At 45.5% G+C, this 25,931-nt stretch overlaps 1 protein-coding gene across 3 annotated transcripts in view; it reads right to left on the bottom strand.

Annotated features, from left to right (window-relative positions):
- Positions 1 to 7,570: 7,570 nt before the first annotated feature.
- PLIN3 (perilipin 3) overlaps positions 7,571 to 25,931 on the bottom strand; it is a 32,225-nt gene continuing 13,864 nt past the window's right edge. The window contains exons 5-9 of one of the 3 annotated variants that reach the window (XM_077121074.1): positions 22,881 to 23,166; positions 11,895 to 12,094; positions 11,104 to 11,229; positions 8,076 to 8,332; positions 7,571 to 7,755 (exon numbers count right to left, since the gene is read on the bottom strand). In XM_077121074.1, the coding sequence (XP_076977189.1) occupies positions 7,731 to 7,755; positions 8,076 to 8,332; positions 11,104 to 11,229; positions 11,895 to 12,094; positions 22,881 to 23,166 (894 nt within the window). In that variant the 3' untranslated portion in view covers positions 7,571 to 7,730. Of the gene's footprint in view, positions 8,333 to 11,103; positions 11,230 to 11,894; positions 12,095 to 22,880; positions 23,167 to 25,931 lie in introns of all 3 variants that reach the window. The other 2 variants (XM_077121073.1, XM_077121071.1) reach the window with 2 other exon arrangements.

Here is a 25,931-nt window from a genome sequence, read left to right as displayed (position 1 = left end):
TGGCACTGCAGGATTACACTTGATGAAATATCCTGACTAGACAGGAAGTAGATTAGAGGTTACCAGGGGCTGCGGGGGTGGGGGATGGGGGCCAGGGGGGCGCAGGAATGGAGAGTTATTGCCTAAGGGGTGCAGAGTTTCTGTTTGGGGGGAATGAAAAAGTTTTGGTAATGTATAGCAGTGATGGTTGCACAACATTGTGAGGTAAATGAATGTCACTGGACTGTACATTTTAAAATGGGGAAATTTTATTCACATATAATAGATGAAACCACAATACATTAAAAAAAAAAAGCAATGAAACTAATAATAGAGGTATTCTGGATTCTGAGTCTTTGAGTTTGCTTGTTCTAATTAGTTCCTATCAGTAAGATCATACGATACGCGTCGTTTTGCATCTGGCTTATTTCATGCAGACGCTGGCTTCAAGATTCATCCCTGTTGTCACATGGGTCAGGAAGTAGCCTCACTCTTTTTCTGAGGTCCACAGTCTTTTTAAGCACAGCTGTGTCACAAATTTATTGAATCCCCTATTGCTGGACACTTTGGTTGCTTCCACCATGCCCCTAACATCATGTTTAAAGTGGTGGGGATTCTGTCTGGGTTCAGTTCTTTGCTCAGCCACTAACTAGCAAGGCGGGATTGAGGGCAAACTCTGCCTGAGTTGTGCCTCAGTTTCCCTTCCCTGTGTAGTGGAGATGATAATAGCACCCATCTGGTGAGGTTGGTGAAAGGATTAGATGACAATCTACGGGCAGTTTTGGCTCAAACACAAATGTTTCTCTGGGGCAGCCACGGAGAAGGGGAAACTTCTCTGACAAGGGGAAGACACATTCTCATTCTTACTAAATGCCACTAGATTGTTCTCCAAATTAACAGCCCTACTTTTCCTCCCACTGGCAGTGAAGAAGAGGGCTTGCTTCCCCAACGTCACCACGCATTAACTTTTTCTATCTTAATTTGTGTTGAAGTTTAATTCGTGAACACTGTAATATTGAACTGTGACATGGACGACTTGATGAGTTTTACTAAAGGTATGCTCTCCTTATAACCAACATGTAGATTGAGGGTAGATAATTTCCAGCCCCTGGAATGCTCCCTTGTGTCATTTCTTTGTCAGTAACCACCCCCATCCCCCACCATGGAACTTCTATTTTGGTCTCTAACATTGTGGTTTGATTTCACCTATTTTTCAGCTTTGTCTAAATGACATCACAGGCTATGGATTCTTTTATGTCTCACTTCTTTCACTCAACCCTATACCTATGAGATTTATCCCTAGGGTTTCAAGTGATCAGTAATTTGTCCTTTTTCACTGTTGCATAATACTGTACTCTGTGAAGCCACACAATGGACTTATCCATTCCCCAGTTGATGGTCACTTGGGTTGTTTGCACTTTGGGGTTAATAGTGAGTAACCACGGACATTTCTGTGTGAGTCTTTGCATGGATTCATGCCTGTGTTTAGTCTGGGATATTAGGTTATGGGTGAAACATCACAGTTTGCTTTTTCTTAAAATTGTACGGTAACACACACACACACACACACACACACACCACACAAAAATATATAACATAAAATTTGCCATTTTAACCAGCTTGGAGTGTACAATTCAGTGGTCTTAATTATAGTCACGATATTGTGCTGCCGTCATCACCGTCCAATAGCAGAACTTTTTCATCACCCCGGAACAGAAACTCTGCACCCATTGGGCAATAACTTCCCATTTCTCTCGCTCCCCCCCGGTAACTTTGAATCTACTTTCTGTTTCTATGAATTGGTCTATTCTGGACATTTCATATCAATGGAATTATACAATATTCTTCCTTTGGTATCTGGCTGCTTGTGCTCAACACAATGTTTTCAAGGTTCACGTATCAGGACCTCGTTCCTTTTTTAGGACGGAAGGACATTCCGCTGTCTGGGTGGACCGCGTTGTTTCTCCATTCATCCACTGGTGAACACTGGGGCTGTCTCTGTCTCTAGGCGACTGTGAAGGGTTCTGCAATGAACATTGCTGCACATGTGGTGCTTTGTAAATGAGGATCTGTCCGTTCCCGCCCACCCTGCCTCTGCTTGTGAGAAGATGCAGTTCAGTCCTGTGCATGCGACTTTCTTAGGAGAGAGGGGCTTTGGAGATGTGATTAGTTAAATTGAGATCACACTGAATTTGGGTGGACCCGAATCTGATATCTGTGTCCTTATAAGAAGGAGGAGAGGAGAGGCAGACAGACAGATGCAAAGCCAGAAGCTGACCACGTTGACGACAGAGGCCAGGGATCCAAGTGATGTGGCCGCAAGCCAAGGAAACAAGGACCGCTGGCAACCCCAGAAGCCAGGAGAAAGGCGCGGCACAGATTGCCCCCTGCAGACTGCAGAGGGAGCCCAGCCCTCCCCACACCTCGATAAATGTCAGTTTTTTCAAACCATTGGCTTGGTGCTTTGTTACCATAGCGCTAGGGACCTAAGATGGGAATCAGGTATTTGTTGCCCTGATCCGCCCTTTTAATCCACCTCTGAAGACGTGACCACAACCAATGAGATACATGACGGCCTTTAAATACTGGTTGAAATAGTTCAGTCAAAGCGATGAGATGCGATGGGACGATGGGATTGGGGAGTACAGCCTGGTGGCCTCAGGCAAGGGTCTGCAAATGTTTTCAGAAAAGAGCCAGAGAGTAAATATTTTGGGCTTTTGTAGGCCACATATAGTCTCTCTTGCATATTTTTATTCATTTTAACACCCTAAATAGCTCAGGGGCCATACAAATAAAGGCCTCGGACAGGGTTTGGCCCAAGGGCCATTGTTTGCCGACTCCACGTCTAAAGCATTTTAGCGCAGTGCCTGGGCCATAATGAGTACCAATTAATTAAGCCTCCAGAGGTGGGTTTTCTGTTGCAGCTCATTTTGAATTGGCAGTTGCATATTGTTTTTTCTTTTATTGCCCCCCCTCCCCAAAGTTGGACCAGCCCCATCATCTTTATCAGCCACTCTGTCTAATGTGGGAAATGCATTCAGAACAGTGAAAATTGGAGTACTGAAGGTGATAGCCACATTACATTGAATGCTTATGTGCCAGCAGAGCGCCATATCCTCCAGACCACAGAGATCCTCCTTACACCTACTTCACAGAAGAAGAGCCTGAGGTTCAGAGAAGCAACTGGCCAAGTCCCATGGAAAGCGGCAGAGCTGCGATAATTTAGCTCAGTGCTGAATTCAAGTCTGAAATGTCTTTATTTTACTGTTTAATGACATGGATGAGGATAAAACTCAGGAAAATAAATCATTTTCCTTCAGAATTTTGAAGGCTTGCTGTATCAAGTTTTAGTTTCTAACATTCTTCTTGAGACATCTGAAGCCATGCTGATCATTTGTATGAATGCTGCATTTTTCTTTCTGGAAATTGGTAAAAAAAAATTGGTACCTAGTGCTTTGACATTCTTTATTCTGGGTATTTGGTGAACTCTGGAAACACATGCTTATCAGATTGGGGAAATTTTCTTGATTTATTTCTTTGAGGATAGTCTTCCCTCCATCCATCTTTTGAAAAAATATATTTTTAAGAGTCCTGTTATTATTATTAATGAGAGAAGTTGTAGGTTTACTGAAAAATCATGTAAAAAATACAGCAGTTTCATATACCCCTCTATATTGCTGACACTTTGCATAAAGGAGGTACCTTTGTTACAACTGGTGAAAGAGTATTGAAATAGAACTATTAACTATATCCCATAGTTTGCATTAGGTGCATTTCCTACTCTATTATTAACCCCTTGTATTAGTGTCATACATTTGTTATAATTCATGAAAGAACATATTATACTTGTACTATTAATCCCAGCCCCTCGTTCACCTCAGGAGTCACTGTGTTCCAGTCCCATGTTTTATCTTCTTTCATTCTAGTAACATACACAATCCAGAACCTTCCCTTTCAATCACATGTATACATGGGTCGGCATTGTTAATTACATTCACAGTGACATACTACCATCTCCACCATCCATTTCCAAACCTCTACAGTCAACCTAAATAGATTCTGTACAAACTAAGCATCAGCTCCCCATTTTATACCCCTGATACTCCCCCTGGTAACTTTTATTCTAGATTCTAACTCTTTGAGTTCGCTTATTATAATTAGCTCCATATCAGTGAGCTCATATGATATTTGTCTTTTGGTTTCTGGCTTATTTCATTGAACATAGTGTCTTGAAGGTTCATCCACGTTATTGCATGCATCAGGATACCATCCTTTCTTATAGCTGAATAATGTTCCATTGTGTACAGATACGTTTTGTACACCTGATGGATATTTGAGTGGCTTCCATCTCTTAGCGATTGGGAATAATGCCACTGTGAACATTGGTGTGCAAATGTCTGCGTCCCTGCTTTCAATTCTCCTGGGTATATACACCTATAGGAGCATGACTGCCAGGTCATACGGGAATTTTTATTTTTCCAAAATGGTATCTCATTGTGGGTTTGCTTTGCATTTCCCCAGTCCGCTGCCTGCTTTTGAATGGCCCACAAACTAGGGGTGGTTTTTACCATTTTAAATTATTGGGATGGGGGGCAGGGGGGAATCAAGAGAAGGATTATATTTCATTGCACGCGAAAATTATATGAAATTCACATTTGAGCACCCATAAGTGAATTTTTTCTTTTTCTTTTCTTTCTTTCTTTTTTTTTTCTGCATGGGCATGCACCGGGAATTGAACCCGGGTCTTTGGCACAGCAGGCGAGAACTCTTGCCTCCTGAGCCACCATGGCCTGCCCCATAAGTAAATTTTTTATCGGCACACAGCCACTTATGTGTTATCCGTGATGGTTTTCAATTTGACTTGCTTCACCCCAATATCTGGCAAACTAAACGCTTGGGCTTCATGGAAAAAAAAAAAGAATCTCACTCTTCTCCTTACAAAGACAGGGGATTTTCATAGGGCTGCAAATATATGTGCGTATTTTGTCATTGTTGGGAAGCAAAGAAAAGCCTACCATCCTTCATCCTGCAGAAGAGGAATTAATACAGAAAATAAGTCTGGATGCTACCTGTGACAAATAAACAGTCTTCTGTTTATGCCCCAGTTGGCTTCATGACTGTAAGATAATATGTGCTTAGAACTGTTGAGTCTGTGGTCATTTGTTACACAGCAGTAGCTAACTGATATGCCCTGTTTTGCAGATTGGAGTGATGAGGGCATGAAGAGGGGAAGCCAGTCGGCTAAGCTCATCCAGCAAGGTGGGGTGCAGAGATGAGAAACTGGACTTGTCACCCTAGTCCTCATGGGTCCTGGAAATCCCAATCACACCACTTACTGAGAGGCCTTGAGTAAATTATTTGACCTCAATCTGCCTCAGCTTCCCTATCAATAAAAATGGGGAGATTAGTGGCACACATCTCAAAGGTTTGAGATGAGGACTGAGCTAGCACCCACCAAGGGCTTAAAACAGCCCCCTGGCTCACAGTGGTACCTAATAAGAGTTTAGCATCATTAGATGCAAAAAGATATTTAGTCCCTGCCAGATGCATTAGGGGAACCTCAGTGACTCAGGTAAGCAAAAGGCAGGAAAACAGTACTGGAGATATAATCAGCTAACTCATGGTCTTCAATCCAGGGCAATTTTGATGCCCAGGGGACACTGGACAATGCCTGGAGACATTTCAATTTATCACAACTACAGGCATCTAGTGGGGAGAGGCCAGGGAAGCTGCTTAACATCCTACAATGCCCAGGATGGCCTCCACAGCAAAGAACTCTCCAGCCCCAGATGTCCATAGTGCCCAGATGGAGAAACACTTAGATAATTAAAGTGTTGGGCTCTTTAAATACACCAGCTCACTTTGTACTGTGTGGTTTGCACTGCGATGCCAAATCACAAATGATGATACTGAGGGTCAGAAAGGCAAAGGCCCTTGCCCAAGGTCCACCACGGAGCCCAGTCAGCACCACTGCACTAGAACTGAGGAACAGGGAGTGCCCAATGTATGTGAATGTAAAATAAATATAATGAGCACAAATTCACACCCTGATGGATGTGGCTTAAAGCAAAGGCTGTAAGGAAGTGAGTTCATTTACTGACTGCGCATCTCCATGTCTTCATCTGTAAAATGGGGATAGTACTTTTCTTGTGAGGTTAAGAGAATTGAAAGGGTTTATCTATCTGTAAAGTGATTAGAACAGTCCCTTGGCCATGGTGGGTAGGAGGAGAATGTGTAAATCACAAAGATGGCAGATTTTTGTGGCAGAGTTTTGGGGAGCTCTTGGCTGGATTCTGTCCAGGGACAATCTTGAAATTCACAGCCTGAAGTGCAATTTCCTATTGCCGCTATAACAGACTGCCACATACACAGTAGCTGAAAATGACGCACATCTCTTATCTCACAGATCTGGAGGTCAGAGTCCAAAATGGGCTCTCGCGGGGCTAAAGTCAAGGCATCAGGAAGGCTGGTTCCTTCTGGAAGCTTCAGGGAAGACTGTTCATTTTGCCTTTTCCGGCTTCTATAGGCCGCCCACATTCCTGGTCTCGTGGTCCCATCCCCCCGTCTCGAAGCCAGCAGCGCAGCATCTTCCAAGCTCTTTGCTTCTGACCCTCGGCTTCCACCATCACATCTTCTCTGACTCTGACCCTCCCGCCACCTCTCATAACAGACATCATGATGGCATCGACTCTCCTCCCGCCCCAGATAATCCAGGACAATCTCCCCACTTTCAGGGTCCTTCCCTTTAATCCTACCTGCAGTCTCTTTTGCCACACGCGGTACCCTGTTCCCAGGGACTCGGACGTGGGCATCTTTGGGGGGCCATCAGCCTGCCACCCCCACTGTCCCCCGAGACGCCGAGGAATTTCGCTTCCACCAGGCACCCGCTGATGCCGAGCCGGGTGCCTGGCCCCAGCACCAGGATGCAGGCCCTCACCCCCTGCTCTTCTCAGCGGCGACCGAGCCCAGAGTGGAGACTTGGAGGCCAGGCCACTGCACTGTGAGTGCAGGTTCTGGGTTGAATGTGCCCCACAAGAGGCTACGTGGAAGTCCTCACCCCCCAGCACCTTAGAATATGGCCCTATTTGGAAAGAGGGTTGTTACAGATGGAACGAGTTAGGATAAGGTGAGCCTTAATGCAAAGCCTGGGGAGAGACGATGTGGACAGACGCACAGAGGGGAGAGGGTGGAGGAGGCAGAGGCTGGGGAGGGGGGTGCACCTGCATGCAGAGAAGCACCAAGGGCTGCTGGAAGCAGCCGGAAGGTAGGAAGAGGACAGGGCGCGTTTTCCCCTGACGTCTTCAGTGGGAGTACCTCGATTTTGGATTTCTGGCCTGCGGAACCAGGAAAGAATAGGTTTCCAGATTTCTGGTGCCTTAAGCCATCCAGTTTGTGGGGGCTTTTCTAGGGCAGCCCTGGAAAACTAGGACGGCACATCTCTGACAACTGGGCGGGGCCCTGTCCAAGGCCATTCCCCCCTCACTCACCCTCAGCAAAGGGAGAAGGGCCACACAAACCCCAGAAAGGCCAGGCTGCCGGAACAAACATGCGCACACCACACAGACACACACACCACACAAACACACACATCTTTTGCTTAGCTGAAAGATTTATTAAGGCAATGTTGGAAACATCCAGCACTCGGCCGAGGCTCGCCAGGTAGGCATCAGCTTCCATCTGCTCTAGAATGCTTCTTTGCAGCCTCCCCTGGCCTGGGAGGTCCAGTTCTCGGACCAGAAATCCGGGACCCCTTAGAGCTTAAGGCTGAGGGTGGAGCTGTGGTGTAGAAAAGGAAGTGGAGAATAAGAACCAGAACTGTGTGGTTTCTTTTAAATTTTTGGTATCTGGAACCCTCACCCTGATTAGCAATAGAGAGAAGAAGCTCGGAACATCTCCAAGGTCAGAGAGGATGTAGGGTGGGGGAGCTGGCTCATGACTGAGTTTCCTGAGTTAGGAGTTCATCCCTAATGAGCTGCCGGCGGGGAGGGGTTGAACAAACAGCCCCCTACTTCTTCTCTTCTGGGGCTTTCTCGACGACCCCAGGGGCGAAGGGTCCCACGAGCCACGTGACGACTGGGGTGTTCTGAGCCACGTACTCGACCATCTCGTCGAGGGCCTGGCGGGCCTTGGCGATTTGCTCACGGCTCTGTGTCACGACGGCGCCGGACAGGTCCTGGAAGGAGTGGATGCCTGTAAAGGTGGCCTGGAGGCCCTCCACCTGGCCGCGGGCCTGCTGGGCCTTGTCCCTGACGTGGGTGGGCAGGCCCTGGATGCTGGAGGCCAGCGAGGCGCAGGTGGCCTGCAGCTGCTTGGTGACATCACGGAACACGGTCAGCGTCTGGGACTCAGCCTGCTGGGGAGGGAGAGGTGTCATCAGGACCGGCCGGCCTGGGGTAAAACCAGAGCCATGGGACACAAAAGAGGGATTTTCCCACTCGCTGGCCTTCACCAGAGCCTTCCCAAGGGCGAGAATGTCTTGCATGGTCGTTGGTGAGGAATAACAGCTCTTGGATTTTGGAACCGGGCAAATCTATACTAGCCACGCTGAAAAAAATGGGCCGAGACCTTTCTCCAAAGGAGATATATACAAGTGGCTGACAGCATGGGAAAAGGGGGTCATCGGCATCATTTAGCCATCAGGGAAATGCAAGTCAAAACCACAGGGAGATATTCAGTCCTATCTGCCTGGCTACAGTGAAAAAGATGGGTAACGCTAAGTGTTGGCGAGGATGGGGGAAACTGGAACAGTCAGACAGTGCTGCTGGGAATGGAAAAGGAGGCAGCTGCTTTGGGGAAGAGTCTGCAAGCTCCTCAAAAGATGAAATGTTTAGTTTCCACTGCTAAGAATCTGCTCGGGGGAAGTAGAAACACACATCCATGCTAAAACTTGGACACAGTGTTATTCACAACTGCTGAGAGGTGGAAGCAACCCAAGTGAATATCAATGGATAGATGGGTAAACCAAATGTGGTCTAGCCTCCCATGGGGGTATTATTTGGCCATAAAAAGGAACGAGGAGGGTGCACAGGTGACACGGTGGTAAAATGTTTGCCTTCCAGGTGGGAGACCCAGATTCCATTCTAGGACCATGCACCCCCGCCCCCCAAAAAAATGGAAATGAGGTTCTGACAAGTGCGCCAATGATGATGAACCTTGGAAACATGATGCTGAGTGAAAGAAGCTAGTCACCAAGGACCACAGAATATACGGAATGGTTTACTGGGCCAGGGGTGGGGCGGGGCAGGGAGTGAAACCTAATGGGTTCCAGGTTTCTGTTTGAGGATGATGAAAATGTTCAAAACGGATTGTGGTGAAGGGAGCACAACCTTGTGAGTGCACTAGAAAGCACTGAATTGTACAATTTAAATGGGTGAGTGCTATGGTACGTGAATCATATCTCAATAAAGCTGTGATCAAGGAAGGAAAGGAACAGGAATAAAGAAAGGAAAGAGGGAGGGAGGGAAGTTGGGCATCTATATCTCAATAAAACTATTTTTTTAAAAAAAGGGGGGGAATGGAAAGAAAAAAGAAAGCACTGGTCAGACAGAGGAGGTCAGATAGAACTTTCTAGGTGGAAATAGTAAGTGGTCAGGTGAGAACACAGATTAGATCAGCTCCCTGAAAATTCCCCTGACCAGGGAGAGAGAAAGAGCAGGCCAAGAGGTAAGACTTCACCCCTGCCAGCTGACAGCTCCGGACTTAAACCTGGGCGACAAGGAAGCAGCCACATGGCAGTGTGAATATCTCCGTTGTTCTGCATGGGGCTGAGGAAGGGTAGTTTGGGAGGAAATGATTTTAAATGACCAGGTCTATACACCAAACAGTTTTGCCTTTATAAAGACTATTCAAAATATCTTATAAATATCACTTTTGTCGCCCTTATTCTGCGCTTTACATATCAACTCCTTTTTCTTGGATTGAGATACACTTCACACTTTTAAGAACACAATTTGGTGGGTGTTGACACATTCACAGCGTCGGGCAAATGTCACCACTATCTAACTCCAGAACATTTTTGTCATCCCAAAAAGAAACCCTGGATCTGTGAGTACTCACTCCCCATTTCCCCTCCTGCCCCCCACCCCTGGCAACTACCAATCTTACTTTCTCTCTCAAGGGATTTGCTTGCCTATTCTGGACATTTCTTATCAAGGGAGTCATATACAGTTTGTCCTCTTGTGTCTGACTTCTTTCACCTAGCAGCACGCAGGCTCACCCAGGTCAGAGCATGTATTGGCACTCCATTCCTTTTTCAGGACCAAATAATATTCCACCGCCATGGATGGAGCAGATTTTGTCTACCCACGCAACAGGTGGTGGACATTTGGGTTGTTTCCATGTTTTGGTGATTATTTCCATGTCTCCAATGCAGCTATGAACCCTTGTGTACAAGTTTAATTCACTTAATCTTGCCAACCCTACAGAAGGGCTTATATCGCATGTACAGGTAGACAAACCAAGGCCCAGAAAGGCTAAGCTGAGAAGCGATACAGTTAGTTCAAACCCAAGATTCAGGAAGTAACATTCTGGAATGAGGCATGAGAGCTGCAGAAAATGCTGATTTAAGATTAATGTAAAGGGTGGAACAACGGTGGCTCAGTGGCAGAATTCTCGCCTGCCATGCCAGAGACCTGGGTTTGATTCCCGGTGCCTGCCCATGTTAAAAAAAAAAAAAGAGAGAGATTAAATGTGTGATAGTACAGGTGACAAAAGTTGTCAGAACCCAACTGAGAGGCCAATGCTTGGGACAGACTGGAGGGAACCAAAGAGGGTTTCTCAGAAGTTATTTCAAGGACTCAGCGTTGAGAGTATGGAGGTTTCAATGGGACCATGGGAAGAAGAAAAGGAGGGTTCAAAATCCAGGGTAAACAAGACAAAATGGCTTGGGATTTAGCAGCTTGGGGACATCACAATCTCCCTAATTCACACCATTATGAGGCGTCCCGTGGTTCAGAAGCAACAAGCACACCCAAGAGTGGAAATCAAGACAGGCTTCCTGGAAGTGTCCTCAAGTCCCAAAGGCGGTTAACAGGAATGAGGCTGGGGAAAATGCTCCAGGCAGGTGGGCCCAGCAAGCAGAGGCACGGAGAGAGAATTTGGCATCCCCACACCCCCAGAAAGTACCTCCGGCTTGGCTGGGTCATCCTCGGTCCCCCTGAGCTGCTTCTGGTTCCAGCTAAGCCACATCTGGTGCAGCTTCTCCTGACCCTCCACTAGTTTCTGATCTACTCCCTGCTTGACAGCTTCCATCTGGAGCAGAAGAGAGAGCAGCACAAGAAAAGAGGAATCAGTCAGCAGAGATTCCAGGCATCTACGCATATCCCAAGAGAGGCAGCATTTCAGGGGGAGGCTGGGAAGTCCTTTTATCTGACTTTGGTTAACACAGGGGAAGCAGGGATGGAAGCTGTTCTCCAACAAGATTTCCACTGCTATGTGTTTAAAAAGGCTCAGTGGGCTCTGGTTTAATCAGCAACTTGCCTGTGCCCTGGGTGGGAGTTGCAGAGGCGGCTGTAAATTCTCTGCAGCTCCTCCCATCAAGGGGTAGAGTCTATTTCTCTGCCCTTGTAGGTGGGCTGGACCAGGCGACTTGTTATTGTCAATGGAACAAGAAACTCAGACCCAGATTTAAAGTTCCACTGAGGCTAGTGCATTCTCTGGGTGCTCCTGGAACCCTGAGACCCCTGCAGATGAGCCTAAGCTGGCCTGTTGGAGAAGATCACGGGGGGACAGAGACACCCAGCCACCAGCCAGCCCAACCAACCACCAGCCAGTCATGTCCCATGAGTGAGCCCTGGCAATCCAGCCAAGTCATGATAAACACACTGTCACCGTTTCAATCCGGCAAAGTTCAGCCTTGCACAGGGAGCAATGGCCGATACATAACACCCTCTCCTCATCCCACAACAGGGCCTCACCAGGCTCAGCCCCTGGGACAGCTGCAACAGAGCTTCCTGGGCCTTCTGCTTGGTAAGCTGCAGCTTCCCCAGCGAGTGCTCGTAGGCATGCTGCCGCAGCCTTGAAGACAGCGAGCCCAGCCGGACAAAGTAGCTCTGCTCCTGCCGCTGCCGCTGCACGGATGCAATGTCGAAGCCTTCCACGGACGCAGCGATGTTGGCTGCAGGGAGGAGGGAGAAAAACCACTGTGAGGGGTGGGACAGAAGCAGGGCAACTCAGGCTTCTGGGGAACCCACTGCAGCTGGACTCGGACTCTGCAATCACATGACACAAGGAGAGACTCTTTGCTTGTGCTGCTTACAAGCTGTGAGGTCTTGGGCAAAGAATGTCCTTTTCCCCAACTGCAAAACAGGGATGTTTAATAGAAACAAAACCTCATGAGATGAAGAGGGCTTAGATTAGAGCAAGGATCTGCAAATGATGGCCCATTGTTATGGAAGATATCCTATGAGGGTGCCATCATCATCCCATTTTACAGACAAGGAAACTGAGGCTCAGAGAGGTGAAGCGACGTGCCCAAGATCACACAGCAAGGAAGTGGCAGGGCAGGATTTGAACTCAGGCTGCCCCATCCCATGTTCTTAACCATGCATGGTACTTGACTGGAGAAGTCTGAGCCACCCAAAAATCATTTCAATGGCTGTCAAGGAAAAAGCAGAACCATCTGGTCCAGAAGTAACAAGACAGGAGGACAGAAAATGGCTGGTAGTGATATATGTTATGCTGTTCCCGTTAAATGTTTTAGTTAGCTACAAGTTTGAGCTTTGTAAGTAACCAGACATGGGTTCAAATCCAGCCCATAACTATCTCACTGGCTTTGTGATACCCTAGGACAGGGGATCAGTAAATTACAGCCAGATGCTGTCTCTTTCTGTAAACAAATTTTTGCTAGCATACAGCCATGTTATTTATGGATGCTTCTGCACTGAGTAGTTACAAACTGTCCAGCCCTCGAAGCTGAAAATACTATTTGGCCCTTTAAGAAAATGTTTGCTGTCCCCTGGACTGCAGGGAAGTGATTTTACCCAAAAAGCCTCAATTTTCTCTTCTGTCCAACCACTCCACCCAGAGATGCCTGAAAGGTGATACTTCAGATTCCTTTGCAGCCAGGAAGGTATGCAAACAAATGTTTAGCTATTTTTATTATCTATTTATGGCAACTTTCCACTTACAACAGTGATAAAGTTTCCTTTCTAAGATAATCTGGAAAAGTCTATTTAAAGAAGAGTATCGAACAGCACAGGGGGATGAGAATACGTGACCGAGATAAAGAAAAAGATGGAACAGGAGAGGAATCCTGAAGATGCAATGAGAACTCAATTTTAGTCACATTTCTGGGTGACTCCTCTGGGTCAGACACCATTCTATAAAGAACTGGCAGCGGGGAATAAAGCAACAAAACCCCACGTGCAGCCATCTACACAGCCAAAGGAAATCTTCGGTAAGGGGAATTCAGGTGTTTAGATAAAAAATTATGAAATTCTGGAATTCTCCTATGCAGGGGGGTTAGCAAGCTTATTTCAGGATATGGAACCGGGCAGTCAATATTTTAGGTTTTGTGGGCCAGGCAGACTCTGCGGCAACAACTCAGCTCTGCTGTTGGAGCAAAAGCAAGCCACAGACAAGATGTAAGCGAGCAGGTGTGGCCGTGTCATGATACAATTTTATTTACAAAACCAGCTGGTGGGCCAGATTTGGCCTGCTGGACTGTAGAGGCTGATGAAGTTGGCAGGGAGAAGGCTGTCATGGAAGAATCATTTCAAAGTGACATTAAAAAAATGGAACACACACAACACACGCAAAAACAACCAAGCAGGTGTCTGCCACAATTAAAAAAAAAAAAAGCCCCCAGTCTTAGGGTTCATTCATATGAAACTTAACCCCACAAAGGATAGGTCAAGCCTACTTAAAATTAGGCCTAAGAGTCACCCCCAGGAGAACCTCTTTTGTTGCTCAGATGTGGCTTCTGTCTGCAGCCAACACAACAAGCAAACTTACCGCCCTCCCCCCGTCTACATGGGACATGACTCCCAGGGGTGTGGATCTTCCTGGCATTGTGGGACAGAAATCCTAGAATGAGCTGGGACTCAGCATCAAGGGATTGAGAAAACCTTCTCGACCAAAAGGGGGAAGAGTGAAATGAGACGAAATTAAAGTGTCAATGGCTGAGAGAGTCCAAACAGAGTTGAGAGGTTATTCTGGAGGTTATTCTTATGCATTATATAGATATCACCTGTTTGGTTAAGGTATAATGGAGAGGCTGGAGGGAACTGCCTGAAAACGTAGAGCTGTGTTCCAGTAGCCATGTTTCTTGAAGATGATTGTATAATGATAAAGCTTTCACAATGTGACTGTGTGATTGTGAAAACCTTGTGTCTGATGCTTCTTTTATCTACGTTATCAACAGACGAGTAGAACATATGGAATAAAACTAAATAATAAGGGGAACAAATGTTAAAATAAATTCAGTTTGAAATGCTAGTGATCAATGAAAGCAAGGGGTAAGGGGTATGGCATGTATAAATTTTTTTTCTTTTTTCATTTTATTTCTTTTTCTGAATAGATGCAAATGTTTCAAGAAATGGTTATGATGATGAATATGCAACTATGTGATGATATTGTGAATTACTGATTATATATGTAGAACGGAATGATCAAAAGTTATGAATATTTGCGTTTGGTGTTTTTGGTATTTAAAAAAAAAAGGACAGAGTATAAAGATGAAATACATGATTCCAGACGGGAGCTGATCCTGGAGGAGAAAAGGGTCAAAGGAACATTATGGGGACATATGAAAGAAGTGTCTGGCCCCCAAGCTCCAGACCATACCTAGTTCTAACATGTCACTGCACAAGCCCACCACAGCCATGCCAGGCCCCACTAACAGTGTTCCTACAAACCCTAAAAAATATCAAAGGCTCCATCTGAGCATCTATAAACATTTCCCTAAGTTTATTTTTCAGAAACCTAAAACCTCCAGATGGTTCCTAAGCCAGATAAGTACTAAAACCCAGAGGGCCCAGCCTCTCCAAGAACATCTACCAGTTCCATCCCTCCACCCCATATTGCTGACACCCCCTTTTCAACACAAAAAAAGTTCAGAACGGGCCTAGCCCCATTATCCCTGAAGACTGGGAGAAGGCTCAAAGGAGGAGGAGGAGTTATAACAGAGAAGACGGGATTTAACAAGTGAATAGGACTGCTGAATAGTGAACGCTGATATTTCTTTTAGTCTCCAGTGTCTCAGAAGAAAACACTTGGGGTTGTGGACTGAAACCCCTGCCATACTCTGAAATTTGTTCTACAACTACTTGTTAAAATGTCCTTTGAAACTTACTGCTTTTTTGTATGTATATTTTGCAATTAAAAAAAAGTAAAAAAAAAAAAAAAAAAGGTCTACCACATCTTTATTCATTGTTGGGGACTGCAACCTGCCGCTTAAAAGAGAGGTTCAAGACTGAACCCCGAGTGTTTGGTGTGTGAACTTATTTGTACGCAGTACTTTGAAGATGTTAGCATTTGATAAGAGTTGGACTCATTTGTGAAGGGGACCTTCGAAGATGCTATGTAGATGAGGCCAACCTGAATCAGGGTGAGAGCTCCTATGCAGAGTCCTTAAAAGCACAGGAAATCAAGATGCAGCAACTCAGCAGGAGCCAGAAGTCAGGAGACCCCAGAGAATGAGCCCAACTGCTCCCTGAAGGGGGTGGGCAGAGCTGCCAGCCAAGAAACCCCGAGGATGGTGGCACTCTAGCACCAGGACACAACCAGCTCTGAGACCCAGAGGTTGGACATCTCGCCTCTGAAACTGTGAGTCAATAAATTGCTATTGTATTCGCCAACCTATTGTGTGGCATTTGTCCTAGCAAGGGGCACCCTTTATCCTCTGTGCTGAGGTGCAGAGTAATTTCATCCTCAGTGGATGGATATTGGGGGCCAGCTGAGAACTTGGCCAGTGCAGAGCTAGCAGAGCTGTGCCCTGCCGTGGCTGCCATCCCTGACCTACTTGCCTCAAGACTGGACTCCCAGCAGACCCCACTTCCCCTGCTGTCTGCGGAGGCTGACCCCAAGAACTGAATCTTCCTTGGATTCAGCACTGCTGTAGTTGATTTGTTTCTGCACCCAGAAAAAGACATGTCCGAGTCCTAGTTCCTGGAACCTGTAAATCCAGTCTTACTTGGAAAATAGGGTCTTTGCAGGTGTCGTTAGTTAAGACAAAGTCACTAGGGTGGGCTCCGGACCCAGTGTGACCTGGTGTCCTCATAAGAAGAGGGAAGCTGTATGCAGACACGCAGGCAGAGAGAGAAGATGGTCTGTGAAGATGGAAGCAGATGCTGGAACAGCGACGCCAAAAAGCCAAGGGACAACCAGGGCTTCCAGAAGCTGGAAAGGCAAAGGATGATTTCCCCTAGGGCCCTGCCAACACCTTGATGTTAAGACTCTTAACCTTCAGAACTGTGAGAGAATGAATTTTTGTTGTTCCAAACCCTCCCAGTTTGTGGTACCTTGCTCCAGCAGCCCGAGCAGAATTTGGGGAACACAAGGGAATGGCTCACCCAAGTCCCTTCCCTCACAGGGCTCCGAGTTTGTTGGAAGAACCTGGAAATGACAACCAAGCTTTGCAAAGAGAGAGAACAAAGGACATAGGGTATGCTGAAGCCACACGCTCTGGCACTCAAGAATGCCAGATCTTTCCGGAACGTTGCACCTCACCGGAAAGCAAGGAACTTCTGAGGACTCCCCAAGAACGTCGTGGGGACTCTAGAGCCAACAGGGAGGGGCTGCCACTGGCCAAAAAGTGGGACAAATGGGATGACAATCAAATAAATGTAACGGACTGGAACAGGTCATGTTGATACAAATATACAAACGTGAAATCTCGGTTTCACTGAGGATAACTTGTCATTGTGAATGCAATGACTACTTTCATGGATGAGAGACTTGAAAATGGGTGCAAAGGGAAATTTTATGTTGTATATATGTTACCACAATAAAAATAAAAAGACCCGGGCGGGCAAAGGTGACTCAGTGGCAGAATTCTTGTCTGCCATGCCAGGGACCCAGGTTTGATTCCCGGAGCCTGCCTATGTAAAAAATAAAGATCACTGGCCAAGATGGTGGCTTAGGGAGGTGTGGGATTTAGTTTGTCCTCCAGGGCAGCTAGTAAATAGCCAGGAACAGTACAGAACAACTGCTGGGGCCACGTCAGTGACCGGACACACAGCGTACCCCATTCTGGACCAGCTGGACCGGCTGCGAGCCCCCCCAGAACTGTGAGTTCCCCAAGTTGCAGCAGCCAGCACCTCTCCCCACAGGCTGCTTCCCTGAGGGGAAAGGAAAGAGACTTTACCAACAGCAGGGGCTGAGTCCAACCAAACGCCAATTTGGGAATTAATTTACAAATTTTGTCTACCAAAATAGGTCCCCAGCTCAGCTGAACCTTGAGTAAAAGCTGAGGTTGCTGATTTTTACCCCAGAGCAGAGGGGGCAGGGCTGAGGGAAAAAAAAAAAATTAAAAAACCCAGAGGTTTTTTGGATCAGACAACATAAAATACTTGAAAGGGTCTGGGCCCTGAAGGAAAGGAGGGGGCACAAAGGACCTGGAGATACAAAGAGCAATGTGCCAACTTATGCTCTTGATTGGCAAACCCGAGGAACGGGGGTCCTGCTCTGAAAAGGATTTTTTTTCTTTTCTTTTTTGTGACTGTGTTTCTATGGCTTGATTGATCTTTGGATACAGCTGCACGGCTTCTCAGGCTCCAACTGTCCCAGCCAAGGGCAGAATTAAGCTTGTCTGAGAGCTTGTCTGGAGGCTGGGCCTTCCCCAGGAGAGGGGTGGGGCCCAGCTCAGGTGGAATCCCTCCCTCAAGGAATTCAGACCCCAGGGCCTGGAAAACTGAAGTGATTAAAGCCAGCTACAACCTCTCCTCTGTCTCCACCACGGCCCCAGCAGGGAGAGTCTGCTGAAGTTAAAAGTACCGCATCTTCTTCTGCTGGTGGGACCTGCAGGCAGATAAGTGCCACATACCAGGCAGGATAGGAAAAACACAGAGTCCAGAGGCTTCATAGGAAAGCCTTTCAACCTGCTGGGTCTCACCCTCAGGGAAAACTGACACAGGTGACTCTTTCTTCCTGAAAAGTGGCCAGTATGGTCTGGGAAAATTTGACGGGGGTCTATAATACCTAAGTAAACTCTCCTAAGGGAAAAACAAAAGACACCATACACGTAGGGCAAGAAACAAGAAAACAAGAACTGAAAAATTCTGATCTGTTAAACAAAACCTTGCAAGCTAGACGTCTAGAATAAGATGAACTGAATGTCAAAGAATAGACAGACAACGAATCCATCCAGCAAGAAAATCCTAGGTAAAAAAAGTGAAAACAATCTCCAGAATAAACTAATTAAGGAGATTAAATGCCTGGACACCAGCAAAAAATAATAAATCACACTAGGAAAACTGAAGATATGGCCCAGTCAAGGGAACAAACCAACAATTCAAATGAGATAAAGGAATTGAAACAATTAATTCAGAATGTTCGAACAGACATGGAAAATCTCATCAAAAATCCAATCAATAAATTGAGGGAGGATATAAAGAAGGCAAGGAAGGAACAAACAAAAAGAAGAAATCAAAACTCTGGAAAAACAAATCATGGAACTTATGGGAATGAAAGGCACAGCAGAAGAGATGAAAAAAAACAATGGAAGCCTACAATGTTAGATTTCAACAGGCAGAAGACAGGATTAGTGAACTAGAGAATGGGACATCTGAAATTCGACAAGCAACAGAAAATATAGGGAAAAGAATGGAAAAACATGAGCAAGACTCAGGGAATTGAATGACAATATGAAGCACACGAATACATGTGTTGTGGGTGTCCCAGAAAGAGAAGAGAAGGGAAAAGGAGGAGAAAAACTAACGGAGGAAATTATCACTGAAAATTTCCCAACTCTTATGAAAGACTTAAAATTACAGATCCAAGAAGTGAGGTATACACCAAAGAGAATAGATTCAAATAGACATACTCCAAGACATTTACTAATCAGAATGTTGGAGGTCAAAGAGAAAGAGAGAATTTTGAAAGCAGCAAGAGAAAAGCAATCCATCACATACAAGGGAAGCCCAATAAGACTATGCGTAGATTTCTCAGCAGAAACCATGCAGGCGAGAAGACAGTGGGATGATATATTTAAACTACTGAGAGAGAAAAACTGCAAACCAAGAATTCTATATCCAGCAAAATTATCCTTTAAAAATGAGGGGGAAATTAACACATTTTCAGACAAAAAAATCCTAAGAGATTTTGTGACCAAGAGACTGGCTCTGCAAGAAATACTAAAGGGAGCACTAGAGACAGATGCAAAAAGACAGGAGAGAGAGGTCTGGAGAAGAGTGTAGAAATGAAAATCATTAGTAAAAGTAAAAAGAAGAAAACTTAAATATGATATATAAAATCCAAAAGGCAAAATGGTAGAAGAAAGTACTGCCCTTACAGTAAAAACACTAAATGTTAATGGATTAAACTCCCCAATTAAAAGACACAGCCTGGCAGAATGGATTAAAAAACAGGACCCATCTATATGCTGTCTACAGGAAACGCATCTTAGACCCAAGGATAAACAGAGGTTGAAAGTGAAAGGTTGGGAAAAGATATTCCATGCAAACAACAATCAGAAAAGAGCAGGAGTACCTATGCTAATATCCAACAAATTAGACTTCAAATGCAAAACAATGAAAAGAGACAAAGAAGGACACTATGTATTAATAAAAGGAATAATTCAACAAGAAGACGTAACAATCATAAATATTTATGCACCGAGCCAGAGTGCTCCAAAATATATGAGGCAAACACTGAAAAGAGAAACAGACACCTCTACCATAATAGTTGGGGTCTTCAATTCCCCACTCTCATCAATGGACAGAACATCTAGACAGAGGATCAATAAAGAAACAGAGAATTTGAATAATACAATAAACAAACTAGACTTAACAGACATTTACAGAACATTACACTCCACAACAGCAGGATACACCTTTTTCTCAAGTGCTCATGGATCATTCTCAAGGATAGACCACATGCTGGGTCACAAAGCAAGTTTCAATGAATTTAAAAAGACTGAAATCATACAAAACACTTTCTCCGATCATAAAGGAATGAAGTTGGAAATCAATAAAAGGCAGAGTGCCAGAAAATTCACAAATATGTGGAGGGTCAACAACACACTCTTAAACAACCAGTGGGTCAAGGAAGAAATTACAAGAGAAATCAGTAAATATCTCAAGGCAAATGAAAATTTAAACACAACATATCAAAATTTATGGGATGCAGCAAAGGCAGTGCTAAGAGGGAAATTTATTGCCCTAAATGCCTATATCAAAAAAGAAGAAAGAGCAAAAATCGAGGAATTAACTGTCCAATTGGAAGAACTAGAGAAAGAACAGCAAACTAACTGCAAAGTAGGCAAAAGGAAAGAAATAACGAAGATTAGAGCAGAAGTAAATGAAACTGAGAACATGAAAACAATCGAGAAAAATCAACAAAACCAGAAGTTGGTTCTATGAGAAAATCAATAAAATTGATGAACCCTTAGTTGAGGTTGACAAAAAGAAGAAGAGAGGGGATGCAAATAAATAAGATCAGAAACAGAAGAGGAGACATAACAACTGACCCCACAGAGATAAAAGAAGTAATAAGAGGATACTATGAACAACTTTATGCTAATAAACCAGACAATGTAAATGAAATGGACAACTTCCTAGAAAGGCATGAACAACCAACATTGACTTGAGAAGAAACAGACTTCAACAAACCAATCACAAGTAAAGAAATTGAATCAGTCATTAAGAAGCTCCCCAAAAAGAAAACTCCAGGACCTAATAGCTTCACATGTGAATTCTACCAAACATTCCAGAAAGAATTAGTACCAATCCTGCTCAAACTCTTCAAAAAAACTGAAGAGGAGGGAAAGCTACCTAACTCATTCTACAAAGCCAACATCACCCTCATACCAAAGCCAAAGACACTACAAAAAAAGAAAATTACACACCAAATCCTAGAATGATCTGGGACTCAGCATCAAGGGATTGAGAAAACCTTGTCGACCAAAAGGGGGAAGAGTGAAATGAGACAAAATAAAGTGTCAATGGCTGAGAGATTCCCAACCGAGTCGAGAGGTTATCCTGGAGGTTACTCTCACGCATTAAGTACATATCACCTTGTTAGTCAAGACGTAGTGGAGAGGCTGGAGGGAACTGCCTGAAAATGTAGAGCTGTGTTCCAGTAGCCATGTTTCTTGAGGATGATTGTGTAATGATATAGCTTTCACAGTGTGACTGTGTGATTGTGAAAACCTTGTGTCTGATGCTCCTTTTATCTACCTTATGGACAGATGAGTGAAACATATGGATTAAAAATACATAAATATTAGGGGGAACAAGTGTTAAAATAAATTTAGTAGATTGAAATGCTAGTGGCCAATGAAAGGGAGGGGTAAGGGGTATAGAAAACATAGGGGAAACAAAAGCTACAATATATTGGGTAGATGTAAACACTGGCAATAAAAGAAAGGGAGTTGTAAGGGGTATGATATGTACGAGTTTTTTTCTTTTTTCTTTTTATTTCTTTTTCTGAATTGGTGCAAATGTTCTAAAAAATGATCATGGGGATGAATATACAAGTATGTGATGATATTGTGAGTTATTGATTATATACCAAGAATGGAATGATCATATGGTAAGAATGTTCACATTTGTATGTTGTTATATTTAAATTAATAATAAATAAATAAATAAATAAAAAGACCCACAATAATAATAAAAATGGAAATTTTATGGCGCATATATGTACAACACAAAGAGGGAACCCTAATGTAAATTTTGGGTAATAATTACTATAATCATAATGATACTGGTTCATGAATTGTAACAAATTACAACTTGTTACGACTGTAACAAATGCAAAATGTGTGTGGGAATTCTCTGCTTGATTTTTCTGTACACCTACAGCTGCTCTGAAAAAAATAAACATAAAATAAATTCAGCTATTGTGTAACAGGTACAGGGTTGGGGTCAACAAAACACCCTGGCAATGGCTTCACCATACTGTGGTTACTTTTAATGCTAATAAAGCGTACGCTTACAAATGGTTAAGATGGGCCAATTTTGTGCTTGTTTATATGTTACCGCAATTAAAAGAAAACCACAAAACTCATTAGAGACCTTTGGAAGATACCTGTGAACCAGCTCATAATGCCAAAATAAATGAAGGGGGGAAAGTTGGGTATTTACGTACTTTTCCTCTACGAAGTGTGCCTAGGGGTAAGTTTCTCCAAGGAAGATTGCTAACAGAGGGAGAAATGACACTTAGAAGAGCGACAACCTGCAAGCCAATGAGAGAGGTGGGTGATGGGGAGAATGAGAGTCACATTTGCACCTCCACTGCCTAACCCTCTCGGCTCATGCTCCCCAAGACTGGTGGGCAGGCCCCCCCCCATGATGTCTGGCTTAACATTCGGCCCTCGTGGGTCCTCATTGCCGGCTGCTGAGGGGGTATTAGAGGCCCTGAGTATGTGGCAAGCCCTGGCCATGTAAGCAGAGGCGGCTGTTTCTTTGACATGGGGCCGAGACCCACCAGTAAGAGCCACCGAGATGAAAGGAAGTGGTTAGACCCCAAGTAGGTCTGGCAGCTTGGGTCTCAAAGGTTTCATCCTCTGGTGTGGCTCTCTCTGCATTCCTGCTCCTTTCCCAGGTCCAGGTTGTGACAGGGCTGGACTCTACCATGGTCCCCAGCTCCCACCCTCGCCCCCCACCCACGGCGTGTCCCCCAGCCCCCACCCCACCACCGCAGCAGCCAGGGCCAGAGTCAGGGCCCATCCCTCCTCTGCCCACAGCCCTCCAGGGCTCCCCAGGGTGGGACATTGGCCGGGGGGAGGGGGCCGCACTCACCCAGCTCCTCGTTCGTCATCGGCAGGTGGTTGTCAGCCCACTCCTCCGACTTGCCCAGCACTGTGTCCACCCCACTCAGGACGAGCTGCCCCATGCGGGAGCCCACGACAGAGTGGACACCACCCGTCACCACTGACTTGGTCATGTCGACGCCGCTCTGCACGGCGCCCCGGGTCACATCCACCGCCTCCGCCATGCGGGTGGCCACGCTGTCCTTGGCGCTGCACGCCAGCTCCCGGGCACCCGACACCGTGGACGCCACCAGCTCCCTGGTGTCCGCCAAGACCTACGAGACCAGCTGGCATCAGCCTCCCCGCCTTCCCCCCCCAGCCCTGCTACCCAATCCTCCCGCACGCCCCAACCTCCAGCCAGGAGGAAGTTGGGGGGGGGGTCCCAGAGAGCACATATCATGTCGGGGTGCTCTTGAGAGCCAGGCGGGGTCCGAGGCCACAGCGAGAACAGGGCTTGGCTCCAGCATTGAGCATGTGTGACTGTCAAAGGGACGCCCATCCCGGGGAAGTGACCACTCCAAGTACCTACTGGGACTCATCACGCTGGGCTGGACACACAAACCCGGAGGCCAATTTACGCACAATTTTAATAATATCCTCCCATCAACTGCGGCCAAGTGACCGTGCCAGTGCAAGATGTTGTTAACAGAATGATAGGGCGATGTATGGGAATTCTGTATTTTCCTGCAAACCTACAACTTCTCTCATGATGGTAATAATTTAAACATTACCCAAGTGGAGTGCAGGGATTTTTAGTGCCGTATGATTGCTCTGTATGATACTCTAATGGCTGGTATGTAGCATTATGCGTTTGTCAAAACTCATAGAACAGTGCACAGCACAGAAGGGACCTTCCTGGAAACTATGGGCTTTAGTTAATAATAGTAATCGGTTGACTGGGCCCACCTATAGGCATGCCTAGGAGTTACTTATGGAGGACCTCTTTTGTTGCTCAGATATGGCCTCACTCTCTCTAAGCCCAACTCTGCAAGGAAATCACTGCCCACCCCACCATGTGGGACATGACATTCAGGGGTGAAAGTCTCCCTGGTGACGTGGGACAGAGCCTGGCCCTGGCATCGTGGGGTCGAAAATGCCTACCGGACCAAAGAGGGGAAAAGAAATGTAACAAATAAGGTATCAGTGGCTGAGAGAGATCAAATAGAGTCGAGAGGCTACTCTGAAGGTCACTCTTAAGCAAGCATCAGCTAGGTAGTGCTAACACCATAGTTTGTGAAACCCCAACCAAAACCATTCCTGCCAACTCTAAAGAACACCTAGGGCTTTATCAGAGATTCTACAAAGGTTTCATGCACTATGATTACTTTCCAGAAACCTATAAACTCCAGATGGATTCCTAGGCCAGATAAATCCTGAATCCAGATGGGCCAGTCTCTCCAGAACATCATCTAGTTTCATCCCCCCATCCCGTATTATCGACAGCCCCTCCCAACATGAAAAAGAATGGGCATAGCCCAAATGCCCCTAAAGAGTGGGAGAAAGAGCAAAGGAGAAGGAGGAGTTATAACAGAGAAGATAGGATATAACAAATAAGTATGACTGCTGAATTATTATATTGATATTTCTTTTACCCTCCAGCATCCTGGAGCAGCTAGAAGGAAAAACATAAAATTGTGGGCCTGTAACCCACACCAAACTCTGAAATCTGTTCTATAACTACTTGTTACAATATACTTTGAAATCTACTGCTTTTTTGTATATGTTTTATTTCACAATAAAAAATTTTTAAGTTTAAAAAATAGATAATAAAAGTGATAATGACTTGATACTGAGGCATCGGTTTTAACAAAGGCATCACTTAATGCGAGAAAATAACGACACTCTAGGGATGGGGATAGGATATATAGAAATTCTTTGCATGTTCTGTGCAATCTGTTCATGAACCTAAAACTGCTCCCCAAAAAAGGTCCATTACAAGATTAAAAGAATCATAACGCTGGCTGGACATATACCCCATATGTTAATTAAGTCCCTTAGCACTGTGGCTCTCAACTGGGGGTAACTTCGCCCCCCCAGGGGGACATGTACCAACAGCTGGAGATGTTTTGGGGTGTCACTGCCGGGGGGTGGGGTGCTCCTAGCATTGAGTGAGTGGAAGCCAGGGATGCTGCAAAACACCCCACAATGCACAGGGTGCCCCCCCACCACAGGGAATGACCATAGAGCCGAAGTGGGAAACCCTGCACTTGAGAGTGAGCTCCTCAAAGCTAAACTAATACAAAAAGGACATTCTGCAGACGGGCAAACTACCCAACACTCGGCCTTGGTTGAACTAACTTCCCACTCACAGTCTCAGCCAACTGAAACTCCTAATTGTGAAAGGGGCAAGAGGCCCCAAAATAAGGGAATGTTTTGTGCTCTTTATTCTGGGCACCTGTATTAAGCTGTTAGATACCAATGCTTGATACTAAGGCTACTCTGCAACTTTGGGTGATAAACTGGCTCAAAGGCCCAAAATGGAGGTAGCATCCCTGTGCTCCCCCAGGAGAAGGCAAAGTCCAGAGAGGCTCTGCAGCCTGTCTGAGGTTGCCCCGCAGCTAAGTGACAGAAGGGGGATTTGAATGTGGTATTTTAACTCCACTGCCCCTAGCCTTGTCTGGTTAATGGATAAGTATGGGGTCAACTACTCTCTCTACAAAGGCTTGGAAGGTGAATAGGTTCAGCTTTGCAGATCAGGCAGTCTCAGATGCAACTACACAACTCTGCCGTGGTGGTGTGAAAGTAGCCAGAGATAAAGATGAAAGTGAACTGGGCTTGACCGTGAGCCTATAAAACTTATTTAAAAAAACAGGCAAGGGCCAGATTCCACAGGTCACAGTTTAGGGAGCCCTGGAATAAACAGCTTTACCCTGAATCCTTTGAGAAGGAGAGTCCCCAGAATATAGGAAATACTCCTGGTCCTGGGCCAGTGCCTGCTATTTTATTTATTTATTTTATTTTTTGCATGGGCAGGCACCGGGAATCGAACCTGGGTCTCTGGCATGACAGGAGAGAGCTCAGCCAGCTGAGCCACCGTGGC

This window comes from Tamandua tetradactyla, chromosome 11 (assembly GCF_023851605.1).
Source record: "Tamandua tetradactyla isolate mTamTet1 chromosome 11, mTamTet1.pri, whole genome shotgun sequence".
Lineage (NCBI taxonomy): Eukaryota > Metazoa > Chordata > Mammalia > Pilosa > Myrmecophagidae > Tamandua > Tamandua tetradactyla.
This window is presented reverse-complemented; position numbering and strand designations above follow the sequence as displayed.